This window comes from Taudactylus pleione, unplaced genomic scaffold, assembly GCF_031769625.1.
Source record: "Taudactylus pleione unplaced genomic scaffold, aTauple2 ptg002677l, whole genome shotgun sequence".
NCBI classification, from domain to species: Eukaryota; Metazoa; Chordata; class Amphibia; order Anura; family Myobatrachidae; genus Taudactylus; species Taudactylus pleione.
Genome location: NW_028287053.1, coordinates 147646 through 174442, shown reverse-complemented (window position 1 = coordinate 174442; position 26797 = coordinate 147646). Strand labels below are relative to the sequence as shown.

General features: G+C 45.3%; 1 protein-coding gene across 1 annotated transcript; it reads left to right on the top strand.

Annotated features, from left to right (window-relative positions):
• The first annotated feature begins 4045 nt into the window (after positions 1-4045).
• Positions 4046-20951, top strand: LOC148431204 (inaD-like protein). The gene is made up of 6 exons (XM_088466224.1): positions 4046-4177; positions 4280-4457; positions 8108-8218; positions 10683-10748; positions 20804-20886; positions 20948-20951. Exons 1-6 carry the CDS (start codon positions 4122-4124, stop codon positions 20949-20951), a joined length of 498 nt encoding a protein of 165 aa, XP_088322350.1. The 5' UTR covers positions 4046-4121.
• Positions 20952-26797: the final 5846 nt, after the last annotated feature.

Below are 26797 nucleotides of genomic sequence, written 5' to 3'. Positions count from 1 at the left end.
GTATTCAATTTTGGAGACTTTTTCACCGGTGCGGAAACTCCAATGTATTTGAACCTGTGAAAAGTTTTGCCTATGAATAGGTGTCAAAAAAAAGTACAGAATTGGGGTTTTGGGGTGCAAACCTCGGAAAACCTCCCTGCACCCTTGGGACAGTCCCCCAAAGGTAAACTGCGTAAAAAAAGTTTAAAAAATACTTTAGATCACCCCAAAAAAGTGTTTTCATTTTGGGGGCGAAAAAGTCCAAAGTTGAGTTACAAACTTAATAACTAGCAAAATAGACTCCAGGGGGTCCCCAAGTATGCCCCAGGTGTTCTTAAGTTTGCAGGTGGTCGCGGCAGGTGGATTTTTTACGTTTATTAAAAGTTCACTTTAGCAACTTTAAAATATGCTAGCACCCATTTTCATGTACCCCAAATTTGCTGGGACTACTTACTTTCACCAAAAAAACCTGCTAAATAATTTTCTTCACCACTAATGCAAAGACACTAAATAGCAGCTATTGAGACCATTTAAGAACCCCAAATACCTTCAGCAGAGCTATTCGGGGGTATCTATAGTGATCCCCAATGTCGATGCATCTTTTGGGGGGTGTCAGGCTGATTTCCCCAAATCTGACAGCACTTTTCGCATGTTACAGTTTCGCCGGGTCCCGTTTTCGCTGATTTCTTTTTGATTACGGGGATAAACGGGGACGAGCACGATACTTCTTCGCACTGAAAACCAGTGATGTCAGCGAAAAGTACGGGACTTTTTGCATCTAATTGAATATGCCCCTATACCGGTGATACACTGTAGGGGCCAATTTTGGAAACTGTTGAAAAAAAAAAAAAAGTTGTTATTGACAATAAGAAACAATGGGTCTCATTCAGACCCGGTCGCAAGCGCCGATGCGCTCGCAACCTGGTCGATGGTTAGCCCTGCGCATGCGCAGCATGTGCCGCGCTGTGCGTGCGCAAGCCCCGGAGCGAGAGAGAATCTCTCTCCGGAGCTCTCTACAAAAGGGGCGGCTGTCGATGTTGATCGACAGCTCACCCTGTTTTTTGGGGGCGAGGGGTTATTTCACAAATGGAGGCGTTCCTTAAGGAACTCCTGCCGTTTTGTGGGCGGCCGCACTGACCTCAATCAGAGCAGGAAGCTCCCTGGGGCTTGCGTTTGCCAAGACCCAACCTTAGGGTCTCGTTGCAGGTCGCGATGGTGTTCACCATCGCGACCATCACCCTGGTCGGTTGCTAAGCTGTGGGTGGTAACCCACAGCTTAGCTAGCGACCAGGAGGCCACACTAAAAAAAAAAGGAAGCGGCCGCCCTCATTCAGAGAGAGCGATCGCTTCTTGCGACCGCCTCTGAATGAGGGCCAATGTTTTTCTAGTGCAGTTTATTAGCGGACTGGCTGCCCTGTTCTAGCCCCTATTGTAGTAATCTCCCTTGGGAGCAGATAGTGGACTGGTGAAGGTGATAATCAGGGCTGGCAGGAAAGTGAAGCAGATCTCGTAGATCCTGATCGATCACACAGAAAGAGACAGAACAAAGCCTTTGCTTAAATTCTGGAATTGGACCATAAATAATAACACAAGACCCTTATGGTAAAGGTACCTGAAATCCCATGGGTCTCCTATGTAGGTGGCAAAAATTAGGGTTGACCATCAATGGTTAGCTGGCAAAGGTAGATGGTTTTACCCATGGGCGTAACTACCATAGGTGTAAAGGATGCAGCTGCAGTGGGGCCCAGAGCTGAGGGGGGCTCATCTTCCTTCTCAAAGTTAAGTGTGTTATATATTTTTCACCATTGGGTGGTACAAAGGGCCCCTTACAAACTCTTGCTATGGAGCCTTCAATTACCATTTTAACACCCCTAGTTTTACCATTGGTTTCAGAGGCTTGCGCATGCGTGGCTGCGAACTATTGATGTTTCAGCCATAAATTGTTGTCCGACTATAGTTCAAAACCTTCAGCTATTGATGGCAGAGCACTCAATGGGATGACACCCTTTCATTGCCAGTATTGACCTTCCTGTGAGTTTTATACTAGGGATACTCATCACAGTCATAGTTTAGGCTTGCTCTGACCCTGGAAGCGCCCACACAAGCACAATATACCCCCTCACTATTGCATTCAATGGAAATCCCTACCGAAGGTACAGCTTGCCTTATGTCATACTTCCTAACATTTATCCAGGAGATAATACAGAATGTTCCGATATCCAAAATACCCCTGGTCCCAAGCATTTTGGATATGGGAGACTCAACCTGCATTGCTCCTGGCTCTATCTAGATATCTAATAAACGGTTATACATTCAGGCAAATACAGTAGGTGTCACACTTAATAATATATTGGGCATGATCGCATTAAATGTTAAAGCTGTGAGACTGCGTCTTTGATTCAATTTTGTTTAACATAGATAGATGTAGAGTTTTGTTGTAATTTTGCTTCCTGTTAGTATTTTGGAAGTTTTTTTTTCTGTAGTAGCAGCGTTAATTCCTTGTCATGGTTAATAATGTTGCCTGTACTGTGCATTTTTTAATGTCGCTTACACACTTGCAGGGCGCCTGGAACATTTTGCATGAAGAGCCCATATTTGATTTAGCTATTTCCTAATGATCAGTGACATCACTGAGGCACAAGGCACTTTTTTGCCTATTGCCTCGGTGATGAATATTGCCCCAAAATTGTCGGTCTTCACTGTGTGTAGACGAAGGGGAGGGGCACTTTAACGGTCCCATATCGCAGGTACCAATAGTGATTAGCCAAAGGCTGCACAGTTACTCTTCCCAGGTTTTCATTGGAAGTCTAATAACTTATTTTACGAGCCAGCAGTTAATATGAAGTTATTTTCTCCATTATATTCACTGTACGAACTTTGTAAGAAGCACCAAATGTGTTCTCCTCTGTGTCTCTTTAAAGCAGGATAATAACTTGTCTGGACATTACGTTAATGATGGTACAGTGCCTTTAATGTTGTATTACCGTATATACGCCGAGTATAAGCCGACCCGAATATAAGCCGAGGTACCTACTTTTACCCCAAAAAACTGGGAAAACTTATTGACTCGAGTATAAGCCTAGTGTGGGAAATGGCAACAGCTGGTAGTGCCCCCTATAGTAATTCCCCCTGGTTGTGCCCCCAGTAGTAATCCCTCCTGGTAGTGCACCCAGTAGTAATCCCCCCTTTCAGTGCCTCCAGTGGTAATCCCCCCCTTTTAGTGCCCCCAGTAGTAATCCCCCCCTGGCAGTACCCCCAGTGGTAATCACCCCTTATAGTGCCCCCTGTAGTAATCCCCCCCTTGTAGTGCCCCCAGTGGTAATCCCCCCTTTTAGTGCCCCCTGTAGTAATCGCCCCCTGGTAGTGCCCCCTGTAGTAATCGCCCCCTTGTAGTGCCCCCTGTAGTAATCGCCCCCTGGTAGTGCCCCCTGTAGTAAACGCCCCCTGGTAGTGCCCCCTGTAGTCCCCCCCCCAATAGAGAGAGACGTGATAAGAATTAAAAAAAAAAATCACTTACCTGAAACTCCCACTCCTGGTCCCGCCGCTATCCACTCCTCCGGCCGCTTTGCATGGTAGAGACGTCGTCATGACGACGTGTCTCCCATTACCCACTGCGGGAGCCGGAAGATGGCTCCCGCAGTGGGAGCAGCAGCAGCCACTGAGAGTCTGACAGACTCTCAGCCGCTGCTGATTACACCAAACACGCAGCTGCCGGCTCCGGCGGCTGTGTGTTTGGCAGTGTGTAGCACTTACCGAACTCCGTCCGGTCAGCGCTACACTTCACTCGAGTATAAGCCGAGGGGGTACTTTTTCAGCACAAAAAATGTGCTGAAAAAGTCGGCTTATACTCGAGTATATACGGTTGTATCCTTCTTTTCCAGTAGTATACGATAGCTCATGTAGCCTATAGCCGTGCTATGCAGAACAGCACAAAACGATGGAAGTCAGTTAGTGGCCACTTCAAAAAATTCCTGTGATGCCCAGTGCTCTCTATCTTCCCAGCTTCGCCCCAGGTGCAGGGCATGGATGTACTGGTACATGGTACTTGCATGGCAGTAATGGCATTTGCAGTAAGATGCACTGCTGTCTTGTACTCTGTATTACATTTGTCACTTTTATTCTATCTATAGGAAACTACCTGAATGGGAAGAAGGGGAAGGAGAGGAGACCCCAACATTCAGCCACTGGAGCGCCCCACGTGTGTATGTCATAGCTGTCAGTGTGCGTCCCTGTCTTTAACCACTTCCAATAACTGCATTACTGTTGTCCAACCATCTCCTGTTTTCTGATCTCCTTTCAGGGTAGAAATTTGGAGAGAGCCTGAAGTTTCCCTTTTAATCAGCATTGTTGGTGGGCAAACCGTTATAAAACGCCTCAAAAATGGGGAGGAGCTGAAAGGGATTTTTATTAACCAGGTCCTGGAAGACAGTCCCGTGGGGAGAACCAATGCCTTGAAGACTGGAGATAAAATTCTAGAAGTAAGTGTAATAGCAAATACAAACAATACAGTCTTACCGACCAATTGAATTGGAGACGCTGTGCCGCTGTACACATCCCGCAATGTTTGGCTGCGCTCCTATTTGCCTATTAGGGTAGGCTGAGCATCGCTAGTTTTCTATGGGGTGCAAGGAGAAACTAGCGATGTTGCTGGTCGCGATGTAACTTTCCTGGACAGCACTTCACGGCCAGGCCGCTAATTGAATTGCCCCATTATCCAGCTTTTTCCTTTTCAATTCTGCACTGTATTTGTAAATTTGCAGTATGGTTTGCAGAACTGCCACGATCATTTCATTCTACCGGGTGATGTGGTTGGATTGGGAATAGGAGAATTTAAGAGTAAATTCCAAAATTGAAATGTTCAAAACTTACAGCTACAGTTCATCCGGAAAGTATTCACAACGCTTCACTTTTTCCACATTTTGTTATGTTCACCCTTATCCCAAAATGGAATAAATTAATTTTTGTCCTCAAAATTCTACACACAATACCCCATAATGACAACGTGTAATAAGTTTTTTTGAGATTTTTTTGCAAATTTCATTAAAAAAAAAACACTGATGGAGCATACACACGGTCAGACTTTTCTTCAGATCTGAACGATAATGATTTAGAAAATCGTTCAATCGGTCATATCTGAAGGAAAATCTGACATATCTGTCAGATGAACGATTTGAATGATGCGTGTTCCCGATGGTCAGATAACTATATCTGACATCTGATGTGTTTGCAGTCAGACTTGGACGATTCCATTCATTTTAATGCGGTCAAAAATCGTTCAATCGTTCATCTGACAGATCTGACAAATCTGACCATGTGTATGCTCCATAAGAAATCACATGTACATAAGTATTCACAGTCTTTGCCATGAAGCTCAAAATTGAGCTCAAGTGCACCCTGTTTCCACTGATCATCCTTGAGATGTTCCTACAGCTTAATTGGAGTCCACCTGTGGTAAATTCAGTTGATTGGACATGATTTTGAAAGGCATACACCTGTCTATATAAGGTCCCACACTTGACAGTGCATGTCAGAGCACAAACCAAGCATGAAGTCCAAGGAATTGTCTGTAGACCTCCGAGACAGGATTGTCTCGAGGCAAAAATCTGGGGAAGGGTACAGAAAAATATTTGCTGCTTTGAAGGTCCCAATGAGCAGTGGCCTCCATCATCCATAAAAAGAAGAAGTTCGGAGCCACAAGAACTCTTCCTATAGTTGGCCGGTCGTCTAAACTGAGCGATCGGGGGATCGGGGGATCTTGGTCACCTCCCTAGTCAGGGAGGTGACCAAGAACCCGATGGTCACTCTGTCAGAGCTACAGCATTCCTCTATGGAGAGAGGAGAACCTTCCAGAAGGACAACCATCTCTGCAGCAATCCACCAATCAGGCTTACATGGTAGAGTGGCCAGACGGAAGCCACTCCTTAGTAAAAAGCACATGGCAGCCCGCCTGGAGTTTGCCAAAATGCACCTGAAGGACTCTCAGACCATGAGACACAAAGATTGTACTCTTTGGCATGAATGCCAGGCGTTATGTTTGGAGGAAACCAGGCACTGCTCATCTCCAGGCCAATACCATCACTACAGTGAAGGATGGTGGTGGCAGCATCATGCTGTGGGGATGTTTTTCAGCAGCAGGAACTCGGAGACTAGTCAGGATAGAGGGAAAGATGAATGCAGCAATGTACAGAGACATCCTGGATGAAAACCTGCTTCAGAGCGCTCTTGACCTCAGACTGGGACGACGATTCATCTTTCAGCAGGACAACGACCCTAAGCACACAGCCAAGATATCAAAGGAGTGGCTTCAGGACAACTCTGTGAATGTCCTTGAGTGGCCCATCCAGAGCCCAGACTTGAATCCGATTGAACATCTCTGGAGAGATCTGAAAATGGCTGTGCACTGACGCTTCCCATCCAACCTGATGGAGCTTGAGAGGTGCTGCAAAGAGGAATGGGCGAAACTGCCCAAAGTTAGGTTGCCAAGCTTGCGGCATCATATTCAAAAAAGACTTGAGGCTGTAATTGCTACCAAAGGTGCATCAACAAAGTATTGAGCAATGGTTGTGAATACTTATGTACATGTGATTTCTTAGTTTTTTTTATTTTAAATAAATTTGCAAAAATCTCGAAAAACTTTTTACATGTTGTCATTATGGGGTATTGTGTGTAGAATTTTGAGGACAAAAATGAATTTATTCCATTTTGGAATAAGGCTGTAATGTAACAAAATGTGGAAAAAGTGAAGCGTGGTGAATACTTTCCGGATGCACTGTAAATGCACCATGGGACTAATAGTTTGTGGAACAGTTCTGTAAATTTTGTTCCTCCTGGTGACGTCGCCTTCCCGTCTTATTCCACTGAGCTGGACGCCTACCGGTTCCTCACCCCTGGGACTTCCATGGCATAGTTACCAACTTACCCTAAGTTTCAAGGCTTTAAAGATTTGTTCCTGTACAGTTTCTGTATTTTTCAATCTAACCATTTGTACAGTACAATTTGTGGAGCCTATGATCTAATCCCCCGACCATAGGCACACAAGTGCGCACAAACAATAGGGAAAAATTAGTCAGAAGCGAAGCCCAATAACCCAACAATATATTTTTGACTTGTGGGAGGACCTTTTAGAATATGATGAATATACAAACTTCATTTAGGTAGCATCTTGCATTGCAAGGAAGCTTAATCGTGTAGTGCAGGACTCTTAGCAGCGAAGTTTGAAAATATCTGTAAATATTAAAGTATTACATATGTCAATTGAGACGTTTACCAGGTTCAATGTTCTTCATGTGTCTCTTGCCAGGAGTATAAGGACCTGTCGGATGACTTATGTTCTGATACAGGGCTCTTTTAGTCTGCTGCGGCCCTTCAAAGCTTTTTTTTGCAACCCCCAATATTTGTGACGATCTCCATAATCTTCTGTATGACATAATTGTATTGTTAGCATTTAGCATAGTCATAGCAGAGACCGTAGGAGAGGTAACCAAGTTGTTGGATAATAGTTGCAATTACATAAATTATCTGCCTCTATCGCCGCTGGTGTTACTTACAGGTGCTAACCATTCTGTTACCATTCTAACCATTCTGTTACCATTCTAACCATTCTGTTACCATTCTAACCATTCTGTTACCATTCTGTTACCAGTCTCACCATTCTGTTACCAATCTAACCATTCTGTTACCATTCTGTTACCATTCTAACCATTCTGTTACCAATCTAACTATTCTGTTACCATTTTACCCATTCTGTTACCATTACAACCATCCTGTTACCATCATGTTACCATTCTCACCATTCTTTTACCCCAGACAAGTGTGGGAATTGCATCCCACGAACACAGAGTACCGTAAAACCTCTGCCTTCGTTATCAACTAGTGAATTTAAATATTAGTTTAAGCTATGGTATCTAGAATTATTGCATTTTATTATTGTACTCCCTGCCTGGCCATTATGTAGATCATTCCCCCCTTCCAGTTGCATTGTTTTAAATGTTGGTACTAATTTGTACATTACTAAATTTGCAATAAAACTGATTATGTGTTTCAGTTGTTAAAAATGTTTCCTATGATAGAATAGTGACACAGAACCTGTATTTGAGGTGTATAATTTGCCTCTGAATATAATTTCCAGGTGTCGGGTGTAGATCTGAGAGAAACCAGACACGATGAAGCTGTGGAGGCCATTAAAAATGCTGGAATTCCCGTCGTCTTCGTCATCCAGAGTTTATCGGCTGCCCTACGGGTGAGAAAGCGCCAAATGCTGAGAGATCATTGTATCAAATGGCGTATTAGTTATTCGTCCCTGAGCAAGGGAGCTCTATATTTTGTTGGGTTGCTGTGCATACGTAACAGACCTGGCCGTGAGAGGAACACTGGTGGGAAGTACATAAAATAATGTGTAACAGACCTGGCCGTGAGAGGAACACTGGTGGGAAGTACGTAGAATAATGTGTAACAGACCTGGCCGTGAGAGGAACACTGGTGGGAAGTACATAGAATAATGTGTAACAGACCTGGCCGTGAGAGGAACACTGGTGGGAAGTACATAAAATAATGCGTAACAGACCTGGCCGTGAGAGGGACACTGGTGGGAAGTACATAAAATAATGCGTAACAGACCTGGCCGTGAGAGGAACACTGGTGGGAAGTACATAAAATAATGCGTAACAGACCTGGCCGTGAGAGGAACACTGGTGGGTAGTACATAAAATAATGCGTAACAGACCTGGCCGTGAGAGGAACACTGGTGGGAAGTACATAAAATAATGTGTAAAAGACCTGGCCGTGAGAGGAACACTGGTGGGAAGTACATAAAATAATGTGTAACAGACCTGGCTGTGAGAGGAACACTGGTGGGAAGTACATAAAATAAATAGTTGTAACCTAGCTGCCTCCACACGTTAATGAGTGATAGTTTGCACAGAAATAGTCTTTTAAATTATATACATGGTAAATGGTCCTACCATTATAGGTGGGAGTGTGTCCCACCCTGTACTCTTTCTGTGGCTCACAACCAGTGAGAGAAGGGTCAAGGATGAAATGAATGTGACTGAGGCTACTCCCAAAATCTGGTCCTGCACGTGTATTGTATACCATACATGCTAAACTGCTATCTGGTCCTGCACGTGTATTGTATGCCATACATGCTAAACTGCTATCTGGTCCTGCACGTGTATTGTACACCATACATGCTAAACGGCTATCTGATCCTGCAAGTGTATTGTATGCCATACATGCTAAACTGCTATCTGGTCCTGCACGTGTATTGCATACCATACATGCTAAACTGCTATCTGGTCCTGCAAGTGTATTGTATACCATACATGCTAAATGGCTATATGGTCCTGCACGTGTATTGTACACCATGCATACTAAATGGCTATCTGGTCCTGCACGTGTATTGTACACCATACATGCTAAATGGCTATCTGGTCCTGCACGTGTATTGTATACCATACATGCTAAACTATCTGGTCTTGCACGTGTATTGTATACCATACCTGCTAAAATGCTATCTGGTCCTTCACGTGTATTGTATACCATACATGCTAAACTGCTATCTGATCCTGCACGTGTATCGTATACCATACATGTTAAACAGCTATCTGGTCCTGCACGTGTATTGTATACCATACATGCTAAACTGCTATCTGGTCCTGCACGTGTATTGTATACCATACATGCTAAACTGCTATCTGGTCCTGCACGTGTATTGTATACCATACATGCTAAACGGCTTTCTGGTCCTGTACGTGTATTGTGTACCATACATGCTAAACGGCTACTATTGTCTGAACATATGAATTGAGATGTGTAGGTAACAGAATTAAAAAATTTTAACCGGGGAAACCAGGATTAGGGGTTTCAGATACGGAATGCGCTTGGATTGGTCATCTCCATGATACAAACCCAACATTGGGCCTGATTCATTACCGTACGCAACGGCGATTACGCACGCAGTCGCCTGATTGTTGCGTCCGCGCATGCATATGCTTTGCAGTGCTCAAACTAGCTTTTGTGATCGGGACTGCGATCGCAGAGGCTACGCAGACTGACAGGAAGCACCGTTTCTGGGTGGTGACTGGGGGTGGTGGTCAGGGAAACGCAGGTGTGCCAGTTCGCACGCCGTTGCAGGGGCGTGCATAAATTGTCCATTACCATACATGGTCTCAAAGTGTGCGTGGTTGTTAGCAATTTCTGAGTAAGGTCAGGGCTTGTTCAAATGTGCATGAGTCTGCGATGGTACTCGATTGTACCGATGGTTTCGCTATTCTGCTAAGTATTACGCATGTGTGCAATGTAAAGTGGGCGTCCTTATATAGTGCTGAGTTTGCATTGCGATTGCAATGGATTTGCATGTTATCGCAGTTGAACTGCATGCATGAGTGCGCAATATTGCGATCCGTAATGAATCAGGCCTGTTATCTCTTGTCTGGACTTGGCATTTTCTAACACTGACCACTAGATGGCATCAAAACAACCATTAGTGCAGATTTTGATACTTTTTTTTTTTTTAACTTAAAATAAATAAAATTAACTTCTACACCCTAGAATGCAATTATCGGAGCGACCCACCCGATATCCACTAAACGCCCCGATAATTGTAGTGTGTGATTTCTTGAAAATGCGCAGGGCCTCTGATTTGAAAATACCTGGAAGCGACCTATATCTCGTGATAACGATTACTTGACTTTGGTTTCTTTCAGCTGCTATCCATCGTGGCTCCTAAACCCTCAAAGTTTGACAAAGCGAGCACAGACCCTGCAGAAAAGGTGAGATCCGCAGCGAGATAGGATTATAGCATAGAGTAACTTGTGCACAAAAGCACAGTCTCATTCCTTACATGTAGTGCTATCTGTGGGTCATTGCGTGGTGCTTTGTAGACACTACCAAAAGAGTGTTACAGGTACAATACGGGATAGCTGTGAAGTTCCTCAGTGGTGGCGCTGGTTCCGTAACGGCGTTCTTGTGTATCGGTTGACAAAATAGCTGCTACAGTTGCTTGTAGGTGACTGCTGCAAAAACAATTTATTTTAAGTATTGGTTATTTATAATTTGTTTTAGAAGTTTTCAGAAAAATTAGTAGAATCGTGAGCAACAAAACTGAAGTTGTTGGTATGGAGAAAGAATTGCGAGGGATGAAGTTGATGGGTTGGAGAAGGTAGAATTGTGAGGGACAATGTTGAAGTTGATGGGTTGGAGTAGGTAGAATCGCGAGGGACAAAATTAAGGTTGATGGAGTCTATGGGTTGAAGAAGGTAGAATCGTAAGAGGCAAAGGTGATGATGATGGGTTGGAGAAGGTAAAATCCTAAGTGACAAAACTAAGGTTGATGGGTTGGAGAAAGTAGAAATGTGAAGGATGAAGTCGATGGATGGAGAAAGTAGAATAATAGTGAAGGACAAAGCTGAAGTCGATTGATGGAGAAGGTAGAATAGTGAGGGACAAAGCTGAAGTCGATTGATGGAGAAGGTAGAATAGTGAGGGACAAAGTTGATGGATGGAGAAGGTAGAATAGCGAGGAGGAAAGCTGAAGTCGATGGATGGAGAAGATAGAATAGTGAGGGACAAAGCTAAAGTCAGTGGATGGAGAAAGTAGAATAGTGAGGGACAAAGTTGATTGATGGAGAAGGTAGAATAATGAGGAAGAAAGCTGAAGTCTATGGATGGAGAAGGTAGAATAATGAGGCAGAGAGCTGAAGTCTATGGATGGAGAAGGTAGAATAATGAGGGACAAAGCTGAAGTCGATGGACGGAGAAGGTAGAATAGTGAGGGACAAAGCTGAAGTCGATGGATGGAAAAGGTAGAATGGTGAGGGTCAAAGATGAAGTCGATGAATGGAGAAGGTAGAATAGCGAGGAAGAAAGCTGAAGTTGATGGATGGAGAAAATAGAATAGTGAGGCACATTGTCGATGGAGAAGGTAGAATAGTGAGGGACAAAGTCGATGGATGGAGAAGGTAGAATAGTGAGGGACAAAGTCGATTGATGGAGAAGGTAGAATAATGATTTATAATGAAGGAAAGGGAAGAATAATGAGGCAGAAAGCTGAAGTCTATGGATGGAGAAGGTAGAATAGTGAGGGACAAAGCTGAAGTCGATGGATGGAGAAGGTAGAATAGTGCGGGACAAAGTCAATGGATGGAGAAGGTAGAATAATGAGGCAGAAAGCTGAAGTCGATGGATGGAGAAGGTAGAATAATGAGGCAGAAAGCTGAAGTCTATGGATGGAGAAGATAGAATAGTGAGGGACAAAGCTGAAGTCGATGGATGGAGAAGGTAGAATAGTGAGGGACAAAATCGATGAGACCCCCATTCACACTACACCAAAACCCGGGAAATTCCAGGGTCGGATACATTAACACTAAACCCGGGTCTGCCCTGAAATTTGGTATGGATTTAAAAGGAACATTTTTATTTTTATTTTTTTTATTCACAGTAATGACATAGTATAAAAATTACCATTTTTAGAGTAAAGGCCACAAACTTTGTTTCCAATGTGTTTTTTTTTTTTATTGAAAACCAATAAATGTTTACATTACAATATAAGATAATTATGAATATAAGTCTTGGTCTATACAAAGACAAAATTTTCACATAAAAAAGTTAAACGTAAAATAATACACACTTAAATTAATTTGCTCCCCTGTCGTGGTCCGGGTGACTGCAGTTGATGTCATCTGCAGGTGCACGGAACAGCCAATGAGAAAGTTTTCTTAAAACCCAGGTCTAGAAACCTGAGTTGGATGTATTCACACTACAGCCTACCAGGGGTTCACCCGGGAAAACCCTGGTACAGAGCAGGGTCATGGACCCAGGACTTCGACCCGGGTCATTTCTGTTCACATATAGCGAAAACCCGGGTTTTTGGTGTATGCCTGAAAGGGGTATGAGAATGCTGTGCAGTTGTTACATAACCTCATGACAAATGCAGCTATTTTGCATGCTGATCTACTTGTTCACTGAATATTAGGCAGGCCTCATGAATATTAGGCAGGCCTCATGAATATTAGGCAGGCCTCATGAATATTAGGCAGGCCTCATGAATATTAGGCAGGCCTCATGAATATTAGGCAGTGCCTTTATGATGTCACTGGTTCCTAGTAAATTATTAGGTACATACTGGTCCAGCCAGCATGGTTGCCCCCATAATCTGTATATGTCCATTCCACTACCAGACCCAGATGTGCAATGTTGTCCCCGCCTTATGTTCACGTAGAGTGCAAGCGTGGACTTCATCCTTCTGTTTAATGCCAAATTAATCATTAGAGCAGATGGGCATGCTTTATAGCTTGGTGCATCATGTTTTGCTGTAGTTTGCAGCTATTTTACTAATAGCCTTAATCATTAGTATAATTATATTGCTTTATTTACTCAGACAAATCGCTCACATCTATTCATTTTTTTGTGACTAAGCGTTTTCGAGGCGTCTCCAGATGGCGCTTACTTTTAAGTAAACCATGACTTATTCAATTAATATTTCCCAAAGAGTAGCATTGATATTCAGAAACCAGTAATTATCTTCTCTAATCAGGCTTCCTGATTGCATGTCACTCGTTAGTTAGCGGACGTGTTTACTTGCAGGATATTCATTATTAATAATAATAATAAAAAATAATATTATGTATTTGTGCTCTGGTGTTATATTCTTGTTCAGCTAATGTCAAACGGAATATCTCAAAGTGAAAGCCGTCTGCTAGACTGCAGCCTAATTCACTAGGTACCAGTGACCTCACGCAAATGTATGCAACTAATACCTCTGACTTCTGTTATCATGTAGGATTCAAGTATTTTTGCCAATATTGCTGCAGTGTGCTGGAGGGAATATCCCTTTTTTTTCTCTGGTTCAGTGTAAACCCCGCCCTTTACAAGCACCTGGGCAATATCATTAAGCTGATTTGAGCGACCACCATACTTTCTATTTGTAGATATGTCAGATTTTCCTTCAGATATGAGCGATTGAACGATTTTTTAAATAAAGAAAAATCTGACAGTGTGTATGCACCATTAGGCACTAGAAGGGACTGTTAGGCTCAGGCACCTACCCTGACGGTTAGGGTTAAGCACCAGGAGGGAGGGTTAGGGTGAAGATTATGGCTAAAATAAATATTAAAAAATCATGTGGCGACAATTTTTGTCGCCGATTTGTACATGTCGACCTTCTTACATGTCGACATTTAGTGTCGACCTATTGACTGTCTAACATCTGGTGTCTATCTAGACACTGTCGACCTTTTTACTGTCTATCTGTTAATCCACACCAATGGCCGCCAATGTGAGCGATTAAGCATCTGTGTGTGCAATCAGTTCAGTGGCACGCCCCTGACACTCCCATAACACGCCCACAAGATGGACCATCTCCGTGTCTGTGAATAGCCGCCTCACAGTCACCGCCCAGCAAATTTCCAGTACAATTCTGATACCTTGCTTCTCCGTGTCATCTGCCCCTCTCTGAGTACACACAGTGGAACGCATGCACTGTAAGAGTTCTTAGGGTTTTTTTTGCGTATGCACAGTAGCAGAAAATCACTGTACTCCGGGAACATCGGCGTGGAGTGCGGCTCAGAATCAGACCCCATGGCTCGATGGCATACGGTACTTTTGCGTGCACTTTTACTAACTGATCGGCCATTGGCTTTTAACTGGTGCAAGTTGCAATTGCCTTTTTGGTTTCTTATAGAGCAGTGCAAACGCTGATTCCTAAATTCAGGCTTAGCAAGTTATCTGTCCAGAATATAGCCATATCATTGGCCGGAACGTCAGAGGAACATCTGTCCATTCAGTTGTAGGTTATCCTCCACAGCAGCCATTTTGTTGTTGCTGTGAGATGAGGAGATGAGATCCAACCTCCCTCTGCCTATCAGTAACAACCAGAAGGAGAATTGTGGGATAGGAGAAAATAAGAGAGCTGGCACCGCAGGCAGTCTTTATTTGAAGAGCGAAGACAGACCGTCTGCAACTGGCAGTACAGCAGTATACGCGTCAGATATCCATAAATCGTTGCTGTGATATCATTGGTGACGAACGTATATCTAAGCGGAAGGAGGTATCTGAAGTTGTTCCCTGGTGGGAAGCCCTGAAGCTGATTGTTTAATGCTGTCCATCCACTACACGATGCGGGGATGACGGCACGATTACGACGTCGTCGTCTCCCGCGGGGTGAAGTGCATACACTGAACATTCAGTGTATGCAGATCAATTGTCCCCGAACATGGCAACATGATGGCGGTCGTCAGATTGACCGTCATGTTCGGGCGATGACTGATGTTAAAAACGACCTGCGGGCGTGCGTATCGCTGGTCGTTTTAACATTTTACTGCCCGATTTGCAGGCGATTACCAAGCGACAGAGCGATAACGACCGTCGTTATCGATCCATCACTAGGTTTAATCGCCTAGTGGATGGGCAGCATTAGATTTGCTTTATATGCTTAACTGACAAGTGTATACATGGCATGCACAGTGGCGTATCTATAATGGGTGCAGTGTGTGCGGGGCACAAGGGCCCCCGGGTCCAGGGGGGCCCCGCACCGCACACACTGCACCCACATTTTTTTTTAAACTTACCTGTCCGAGGTCCCACATCGGGTGTCACTGCTGCTCTGAACACCGTAAAAATGGCCACCGCGGCCATTTTTCCGGTGTTCTGCGCATGCGCAGTAGACTCCGGGCACACTCTAGTGCCCGGAGTCTACTAATGCTCCAGTGGCTGGCCAGCCGCGTCAGTCGGCTGCCAGCCACCAGGGAGAGAGGAGGGGGCCCCGCACGAGGAGTGCACACGGGCCCCCTCCTCTCTTAAAACGCCCCTGGGCACGCATATACATCGGAATACCTAATTTGGACTAATTGTTACTTAATACTGTATATTACACTATCAGGCGCTTGTCCTTCTCCCCCTTTTTTCCGTAGGTTATCCGTTATTTGTAAGGAGACACAAAACTTCTCAGTGACGGACGGTCGGTTTAACAAATCATACATTAAAAAAAAAAAATCCTACAGCAGAACCACAACATATGAGGCAGCTAAAGAAGGAGCAGAACTGAGACAGAGGGTAGAGAGGGCCCTGCTCATGAGAGCTTACAATCTAGCGTATTAGCCAGTTCTGCCTGAGATTGGCCTGGTACCCATCTTCGTCTGCTCTGTTTGGGTCTAATTTAGGTGCTGAATAGATGGCGTGATTTACATGCAGGCAGCAGCAGAACACTTTGTCAGCCCCGTCTACTACCGCAATGTCCAAGTCCCGTCGAGATCAGTTTTAGCCCTGGGCTGGGAATATAGGCGGTGGAAGCAGTGGTGGTTTGGCACAAGGGGGTCTATTCACTAAGCCAGGGGTTCCCAACCACGGTCCTCAAGGCACACTAACAGTCCTGGTTTTAATGATAGCCATACTTGAGCACAGGTGACTTAATTAGTATCCCAGTTAATTTGATTTAACCATCTGTGCTGCAGCATGGCTCACTGGCGGATCCAGGGGGGGGGGCGATTGTGGCGATCGCCCCACCCTAGAAGTCACCTCCTAGCAGCACAGACTCCGCTGCCGCTGGACAGCGCTCCGCGTCCCCATAGAATCCAGCAGCTGGTCATGTCACGCTGAAGCAGGCACTAGGGGGAGGTCTGGGCACTAGAGTGTGAATATGTATAGTAACAGGTGTGTGTGCAAGAGTTAAGGAGTGGCAGCCATTTTCCCGAGGACCATCTCCCATCAGGATAGCATGCCCGGCTCCCGAGTCCCGCATGCTGAATACACCCCCACCCCCCCTTTCCTTCCTCTCTGTTAGGTGAGGTCCAGGAGCTGTGGGGATCGAGCTATTAGTGAGACTGTAAGAGGGAACTGATTGGGGAGAGTGCTGAGGTGGAGACAGGCAGAGTGCAGGCTGTGGAGGTAGTTGTTAAGTACATCACAGGAGAGCACCCGGCTCAGGGATAACGTGGTACCATAACAAGGTAATAATAGCACATATGTTCCTTATATTTCAGTGTTGGTATAAATGTGGCTGTGTGTATATATATATATATATATATATATATATATATATATGGTTATCTGTGTATATATGTGGCTATGTGTGTATATATATATATATATATATATATATATATATATGGTTATCTGTGTATATATGTGGCTATGTGTGTGTATATATATATATATATATGGTTATCTCCGTTTATATGTGGCTGTGTGTATATATATATATATATATATATATATATATATATTAGGGGTGAGCGGGTTCGGATTTCTGAAATCCGAACCCCTCCCGATCCGAGTCAGACTCGACTTTTCCCGCCTGACTCAGATCTGAAATCGAGGCAATACGTCATCGTCCCGCCTTCCGGGTCTTGCGGGTTTTGGATCCTACATAAGGTACCCGCGTCGGCGCCATTTTCTCACTCGGCTGTGGATAGTCAAGAGGGAGGGTGGGAGTTAGGGCTGGCTGGGCTGTGTAGTGTAGTGTAGTATAGTGCAGTGTAGTGTTGTGCTGTGCTGCGCTGTGCTGCTGTTGTCCATAGGGGCTGTGTCCACTCCTCCAAAGTCCATAGGGGCTGGCTGTGTTGTGCTGTGCTGCTGTTGTCCATAGGGGCTGTGTCCACTCCTCCAAAGTCCATAGGGGCTGGCTGTGTGGTGCTGTGCTGCTGTTGTCCATAGGGGCTGTGTCCACTCCTCCAAAGTCCATAGGGGCTGGCTGGACTGTGTTGTGCAGTCAGTTGTCCATAGGGGCTGTGTCCACTCCAAAGTCCTGTGCAGAGTCCCAGTCCTAAAGGGGTGCTGTAGTGTTGTCCAGGGGGTGCTCTGTCCATCAGGGGTGCTCCCCCCAAGTGCAAAAAAAATAAAATTTTTCTGTGTTTGTGAATTGTGTGCGCAGTAGCTGCACGTGCATCAACAAAGTAGTGCCAAGCATGCGCCTGTGTCATAAGTAAAGGGCCGGCTGGCTTGACCGTTAAAGGGTGCTGTAACCCCCAAAGTACACTCCAAACAAAATAAAAAAATATTTTCTGTGTTTGTGAATTGTGTGCGCAGTAGCCGCACGTGCATCAACAAAGTAGTGCCAAGCGTGCGCCTGTGTCATAAGTAAAGGGCCGGCTGGCTTGACCGTTAAAGGGTTCTGTAACCCCCAAAGTACACTCCAAACAAAATAAAAAAATATTTTCTGTGTTTGTGAATTGTGTGCGCAGTAGCTGCACGTGCATCAACAAAGTAGTGCCAAGCGTGCGCCTGTGTCATAAGTAAAGGGCCGGCTGGCTTGACCGTTAAAGGGTGCTGTAACCCCCAAAGTACACTCCAAGCAAAATAAAAAAATATTTTCTGTGTTTGTGAATTGTGTGCGCAGTAGACGCACGTGCATCAACAAAGTAGTGCCAAGCGTGCGCCTGTGTCATAAGTAAAGGGCCGGCTGGCTTGACCGTTAAAGGGTGCTGTAACCCCCAAAGTACACTCCAAACAAAATAAAAAAATATTTTCTGTGTTTGTGAATTGTGTGCGCAGTAGCCGCACGTGCATCAACAAAGTAGTGCCAAGCGTGCGCCTGTGTCATAAGTAAAGGGCCGGCTGGCTTGACCGTTAAAGGGTTCTGTAACCCCCAAAGTACACTCCAAACAAAATAAAAAAATATTTTCTGTGTTTGTGAATTGTGTGCGCAGTAGCTGCACGTGCATCAACAAAGTAGTGCCAAGCGTGCGCCTGTGTCATAAGTAAAGGGCCGGCTGGCTTGACCGTTAAAGGGTGCTGTAACCCCCAAAGTACACTCCAAGCAAAATAAAAAAATATTTTCTGTGTTTGTGAATTGTGTGCGCAGTAGCCGCATGTGCATCAACAAAGTAGTGCCAAGCGTGCGCCTGTGTCATAAGTAAAGGGCCGGCTGGCTTGACCGTTAAAGGGTGCTGTAACCCCCAAAGTACACTCCAAACAAAATAAAACATTTTTTTCTGTGTTTGTGAATTGTGTGCACTGTGGTTGCACGTGCATCAACAAAGGAGCAGCGCCAAGCGTGCGCCTGTGTCCCATAAGTAAAGGGCTGGCTGGCTCATTTCTTAAAGGGTGGTGTAACCCTCAAAGTGCGCTCCACAAAAAATAAAAAATTCTTCTTTTCTGTCTTTGTGAATTGTGTCTGTCTGTTAAAGGATTACATCGGTGACAGCATCCAAGTAGGCATGTCAGTCCTGTACCTGTACTGGCAGGAAAAAGAGGCAATTTGGAGGTCCCTGGCAAACTGGCTCTATTTTACCTGAGTTGCCCCCCCTCCAGTGTGTACTCCGAAAGAGTGTTTAGTGCAGCCGGGAACCTTGTCAGCGAAAGGCGTAGGAGGTTGCTTCCACAAAATGTGGAGAAGAAGATGTTCATAAAATGAATTATCAACTCTTCCAGGGAGACCAGCCTCCAGAACGTACAGAGGGACCTGTGGTTGTGGATTCCAGCGGGGACGAATTAATACTCTGTGAGGATGAGGATGTACACAACACTGAAGAGGGTGAGGAATCGGTGGATGAGGAGGATGAGGACGACATCTTGCCTCCGTAGAGCCAGTTTGTGCAGGGACAGATTAATTGCCAGCTTGTTTTGTGGGGGCCCAAACGAACCAATCATTTCAGCCACAGTCTTGTGGCAGACCCTGGCGCTGAAATGATTGGTTTGTTAAAGTATGCATGTCCTGTTTATACAACATAAGGGTGGGTGGGAGGGCCCAAGGGCAATTCCATCTTGCACCTCTTTTTTTTCTTTGCATTATGTACTGTTTGGGGCCTAGTTTTTCAAACTGCCATCCTGTCTGCCACTGCAGTGTCACTCCTAGATGAACTATGTGTTTGTGCCGCCCACTCGTGTCGCTTAGCATAGTCATCCAGCTACCTCGGTGCAACCTTTTGGACATAAAAACACTATTGTGAGATATGAGGTGTTCAGAATAGACTGGAAATGAGTGGAAATTAAGGTTATTGAGGTTAATAATAGCATAGGCGCAGAAAAACCAACAATGTACTAGTTAAATGATAGCTACACTCTTAATTGGTTGCTACAGGCAACACCTGCACTTTTTAGAAGTTTTAGTAAATCTACCCCCAAGTTTCTGCCTCTGCTTTCTTAGTAAATCCTACATGTCAATGCAGAGAGAGCATTACCATTATTAAAGGGTATTCTGACAATTTAAAGCCGCTTATAGAATTGCTTTACAATGACTATTTGTGAGATCCAATGACTATGAATGGGTTACCATTATGTACTTGTTAAATGTACTCACTGTGGACTTGTTTTAGAGTTAATGTTAGTTGGTTGCAAGTGCAGCTGCATTGTGTGCCCGGAGATAAATCTGGATCTTGTCCCATATTCAGAGTTGGGCGCATCTATACGACTGCACCTATCCATCCTACCGTGAACGTAGCCGTCATCACTATCAGCGTCAGTCCTATAAATGGTGTAAAAGATCCGTCTGCTATCAGATGGACCTCTGCAAATGCTCAACACTGCTTAGATCACAATTCTGCATATACGCCAACGACACGCCCCTCTGTAAACCTCGTCTACATGCGAATGCCCAATTGCTACCCAGTTACACCCATTCAACCTCTAGTAAAACGTGACTGAGATTTGCATGGCCCAGAATCACCTATAGATACATTTCAGCTCCTGTTGCTAAAAATTGTAAGATCTGTCTGTGAAACTGACTCACATTTAATTCTGAATCGGGTCCTGTCTACTTCAACATTGGAGAGGTGTAATACCAGCATATTGTAATGTTTTGCTTAGGGATTTCCCATATCTAATATTCTTTTATAAATTGTCTTATTTTTTGACCCAAACCTAATCCTTAACTTTTTTTTATTTCATTTTAAAGATCAATAATATTGGAAATTATTGGAAACCTTGGTTTTTCCAACATGTTAAGTCTTATTTGAAGAGTAACCGAAGTGGAACAGAGTACATCCCCCTACGGCATTACTATCACAGACACACACGGAGTATCTTCTGGGAGTTGCAGGTAGGTGTCCAGCTCCGCCAGTGCACAAGTGCTCTAGAAAGATAGGATTGTACCAGTGCTGCTAGTAGGACTAGATTTGTAATATCATGTCGATAAACATCGCCTGTTCCAAAACGTTACAGAAGTATTAAGAGCTTTATCGTTTATTAATAAATTATTTATTAACCGTGTGTCAAAAAATTTGTAATAAACTTTTCTTTTTGTTCTCCCTTTGTTTTAGGACATAGGGCCTGATTCAGACCCACTCGCGAGTGGCTGTCCGCTCGCAAGTGGGTCGATGGTGTGCACTGCGCATGCGCACGACGGAGGGAGCTCCATTGTGCGCATGCGCGAGACGCGACGAGCGAAGGACTTTCCTTCGCTCGTAGTGTCTGATCAAAGGGGGCGTGCTGTCGATGTTGATTGACAGCACGCCCCCTTTGTTGGGCGTGCCAGGGGCATGCCTGCCAGACGGAGGCGTTCCCAAGGGGACGCCTACCGTCAGAAGCCGGCCCCACTGACATCACTAGTGATGTCAGTGGGAGTGATTTTGGCTCTGATAGAGCCAAAATCACTCCTGGCCTTGCGGTTGAGAAACTCAACCACAGGCTTCTGGTCGCACTGGCGATGGTCACGATGGTCAAGACCATCGCAACCATCATCCTGCACGCTTGTATAGGCTGTGGGTGGTGACCCACAGCTATGCGAGCGTCCAGGAGGACGCTCCATAATTATGGAGGTGGGCCCTGATTCAGAGCGAGCGCTCTGGTCAGAGCGTCCGGCTCTGAATCAGGGCCATAATTCCTTTTGGTAATCACCCAGTGTTCCGGTACCTGTTTGGTTGGATGGTTCCTCCAAAAATCTCCTTATTAAAGCTCACCCAGGGCGAGACCATCCGAAGGCTGTATGAGCAGCACCACGTGGTTCAGGATATGCTTGTTCCCATGAAATGCCTACAAAAATCCATCACTGCTTTCCACAAGGAGATTAATGTGAGTTCTAAACAATTATTACTGCAATGTACAGAGAATATGGCAAGCTTCAAAAAAAATACATTTTTGTTATTGATAAATGATTTCCTCTGTGTCCTTTTTTTTTATTGTTTTGCAAAAATTTTTTTTTTAAATGTTCAGACTACTGGATCTGATTTGGATGCTTTTCTTGCCCCAAAACGTTATGTCCCACAATCCTTGAAACAGTCTTCCATGATTATTCCCTACCAGTTAGGAATTGGTAATCAGGGGTGTTCGAGGAGTTTAGGCGCCCAGTGCAAATCGAAAAATGGCGCCCCCTCCAAAAAAATTTGTGGCCTGGTCCTATTGCCCAAGGTCACTTACAGGAGCATGGGCCTGATGCCCACTAATCAGTGCCACAGACCTAAGGCCTGATTACAACCACGGGTCTAGTGCCCGACAACCTGGTGGTCTAGGGAGGGGTTAATGACGGGAAGGCCTCATAGAAGGCTTACCTGTCTGGCGGGAGAGGCTGCAGTGGAGAGCTTCGTTAGCTCTTTTACTTTCCCACTCTCCAGTCCTCTGCTGCATTCTTCTGCTAAATCAGCCACGGCGATTGCATATGCAGCTTGAGAGCCCACTGTGTGCTAAGACACTTGCAGTGTCTGCATCAGGTCAGACCAGCTGTAAATGCTGCGTGAGTGGTCGATGTGCATCAATGGTACCGATGTTTATACAGAAGACCGACAGTGGACGGATGTGAGATAGCAGCAGTGGGAGTCTTTATGTCGGCGGTGCTTTGGCAAGCATTAGCCAAATGCTTGCCAATTAGCGTTCACAGCTGTGATCGCCCGCTGAATCAGGTCCACTGTCCCAGCGCCGGCCACTGATGTGTCCCACTGGGGACACCTCTCACTGGACTGCTGGTGCTGGAATCACACACTCGATCCCAGTGTGTAGCACATCTACACACTCTACATTGCCCTGGCCGGCGGCGCTCCTCTCTTCCGGGCCTGTCATGGCACCCAGGGCACGTGCCCCGCTCACCCTGGCCTCGTTACGCCACTGTTGGTAATGGCTCACCTGTAGACAGATGGTGCCCCTCCTGCTACCACAGGAAGGAATACTTAATATTTTGTGAGAAAGTGAGGCTAGTAAGGAATGGACATTGGAGGTCAGCTGAAACCTGGGTTTTGACAACCCTCATGCACTGAAAACCTGAAATATATCGGATCCCAGAGTCTGAACCCTTTCCAGAAAGAAAAAAAAATTGTGTGCGACACCCCTAATGTGGACAGTGGTGGAACTTGCACCCCACCACCCAGAGATGGAATTACCTCCACCTTTTAAACACACGTCCAATTTTCGCTGGGAGTTCTGCTTGCCCTGTCTACTAGGCCCCAATAGAGCCACACTCTGTAGCCTGTTAGCTGTTGGAGAAGACTCTCTGCTAAATCATTCCCTTATCTATAGTAGGAAGGCAGGTTGCCCTGGGTTGCTATCCAGGACTGCAGGAGGATACAGGCAGGACAAAGTCCTGATTAATCTGCAGGTAGTTTACTCTGACATTTGTCACAGCCATTATCTGCATCAAGCAAGGATTAAGGCTCAAGACAATCCTGTAGATCACTAAAATGATTTAGGCTTTCTAGTTGTCAGAGTAAAAGGACAAAACCCTTCCCTGAGTAGGTAAGAAACAAACAGGAGACCATCCTCATTGGGTAGTTACCATTGGTCCGGTCCATATGCAGGCTGATGTGGCAGGACAATTGGGAGGAAGAAGCACTGGGAGACTGGTTATAGATAGTAGGCACATGCATCTGTAAAGTGCAAGGTCCCCGACCAGTCCGAAACTGCTTCTATAACTCCTACTATTGAACACGTCATGTGTGCAAGACTCAAATGCTGCTGTGTTTATTTGTAGCCTGATTTGTTGCTAACTCTTTTAAATGTGATATACTTAGATATTAGTGAGAGCTTATCATGTTGATGGATCTTTGGTGCAATATTTCTACATACAGTATATCCTGTTTGTATTTCATTTCAGTTGTAGTCAGTGTTAGTGGTATATTTACTGAAGATCATATTTAATCGATTGAAAATCATTCAAAATCCATCAACATTTTTATTGTGTTTTTAAGTATTAGTAAATGTGTGATTTAGCCCCACACACAACATCGATGGTAATCTATTTTGAGTGATTTTCGAAATCAATTAAAATCAACTTTTAGCAAATATACCCCTAATGCTGGGTACACACTAGACGATTTCTCGGAGGATATGGCGAATTGGATGGACATATCATCTGGATCGTGTAGCGTGTATGCACTATGCGCACCCCTGCACAGCGACATGGGGGTCATTCCGTTGACCGTGCATGTATGGCAGATGGAGCGAGCCATCTGCCGAAGCCAAGAGGGTGAACAATGTATCGGTCGGTGGGACACCGGATAGTGCAGTGTGTACGAACTGCCCGGTATATCGTTCCAATTGTACCATCAGGTGTCGCATTGGCGGGTCGGGTAATGTGTACCTGGCTTTAGTGTCAAGAATTCTAGACTAAGGGCCTGATTCCCTACGGATCGCTATTGCGATTACACACACATGTCTGCTGTGAAAATATGCTAATGAATGCAATCGCAAAGCCGTCGTACAGCCAGCATAGAGATGCCCACTACCACTATCTCACATCTGTAATACCTTGCAGTCCTGTGTCTACATTGGGAACATCGAGTAACATCGGCCCCTCACGCACAATTACAGCAGGTCTGACCTTACTCGGAAATTGCTATCCGCATTGCACGCAGTGAGTACTCAAGTTGCGTATGCTTTCGCAGTGGCTAATTTATGCACGCCCATGCAACGGCGTTCAAAAGGACTGGCACGCCTGCGTTTCTCCGACCACTCCCACGTCACCACCCCCAAACACTGACCTCCATCACTCACTCTGCGATGGCTTTCTTTCTGCGTGGGTGATCACTGTGCGATCACAATGCTATCACGCACACGGCGTTTCATACGCAAGTGCAGTACGCCCCATCGACCAATCTGCGCACGTGGTTGCAATTGCGATTCGTGATCAATCAGGCCCTATGAGTTGAGCTTGATGCAGCTATGTCCAGGAGCAATTTTGTTTTTACACTGGAATTTAAATTTGAGCTAGCACGTGCTCTTCCCAACTAGGGGATAAAGGGCCTGGTTCAGAGCTGAACGCTCTGAATCAGGGCCCTCCTACCTGTTTTAGGAGCATCCTCATGGACGCTCGCATAGCTGTGGGTTACCACCCACAGCTTATGCGAGCGTCCATGATGATGGTCGCGATGGTCAAGACCATCGCGACCATCGGGCTTGCGACAGAGACCCTGCAGTAGGGTCTCGCTGCCGCAAGCCCTGGAGTGATTTTGGCTCTATCAGAGCCAAAATCGCTTCCACTGACATCACTAGTGATGTCAGTGGGGCCGGCTTCAGACGGTAGGCGTTCCCATGGGAACGCCTCCGTCTGGCAGCCACGCCCCCGGCACGCCCACCAAAGGGGGCGTGCTGTCAATCAACATCGACAGCACGCCCCATTTGGTGCGAGACCCGGAGCGATGGAGAGCCCGTCGCTCTCCGGGTCTCGCGCATGCGCACGACGGAGCTCCCTCCATCGTGCGCATGCGCAGTGGGGCAACATCGACTCGTTTGCGAGCGTCCTTTGCTCGCGAACGGGTCTGAATGACCCCCAAAGTTACTTATGGTCGTTTTTAATCTATTAAAAAAATCGATCAATATCGATGTTGTGTTTCAGAGACTAAATCACATATTTACTAACAGACAATTTTTTATATACATTTTTCAGTGTTAGTAGATGTGTGATTTAGCCCCTAAAATCAATCTTGATTGATTTAGAATTAAAATCGACCTTTAGTACATTTTACCCCTAAATCTCTCTGCAGATTAAGGGCCTGATTCAGAGCCGCTCGTAAGCGGCCGGTCGTTCGCTCCGAGCGATGTTTGCCCAACTGCGCATGCGTACGGATCGTTATACGCATGCGCGAACCAGTCAGTGCGGCTGAAAATCGTTTGTTCGCTAAATAGCGAATGCCTGCTAATGAGTGACAGGAGGAGGCGTTTGTGGGTGGTAACAGGGGAAGGTGCTTGAAAACGGGGAGTGGAGATCCGAACGCAGGCGTGCTTAAAGGTCAAAACGGGTGTTTTAAGGGTGTGCATAATTAATACTGGAGCGTCATTGACCACGTCACTGGGTTATTTTATAGCCAGAACTGCTCGCAAATTTGTGGTAGCAAACACCAGCCACAAGAATAGCAAACAGTTCATACGCTGGTCGATGTACTCGATTAATCTAATAAATAGCAGACATGACGTATGATGCGAGCGGCCAGGGGGCGTCTCTTTCAAAATTACAACCGCAAGTTTTGTTCGCTCGTTCAGACATAGAGGCGTGAACAGACCGCAAAGAGCGAACGGTTCATTTGAATAGCCACCCCTTTTTGTTGAACGAACGACCGCAAATAGCGACCGGCTCTGAATCAGGCCCTAAATCTGCCCTGTCTGCAGTGCAATGTGGTTTTCCAAGGCTCAAATTCCTTTTTTTGCTTTGTTCCTAACCCTGTATCAGCCCCTTTGTTGGGTTTTAAATCATGTAAATCTAGGGTAATAAACCGTGGTTCTTGGGCTTTTGTCAGGACTCCTGAGTCCCAGGTTGCAGCACATTTATCTTTCTGCTCTGTAACTGTATATTACATTTTGAGGCATATGTTCTTTTCTTTATTACAGGTTTACCCACTTTGGCTTTGTCCATTCATATTACCAAGTCAGCCAGGCATGGTACATCCCAAGGGCAATGAGGCTGAGCCTATGTAGATATTGGAGCATATGGGGAACCCAAGACAAAGCACTTTGATGCCAAGGCTTCAAT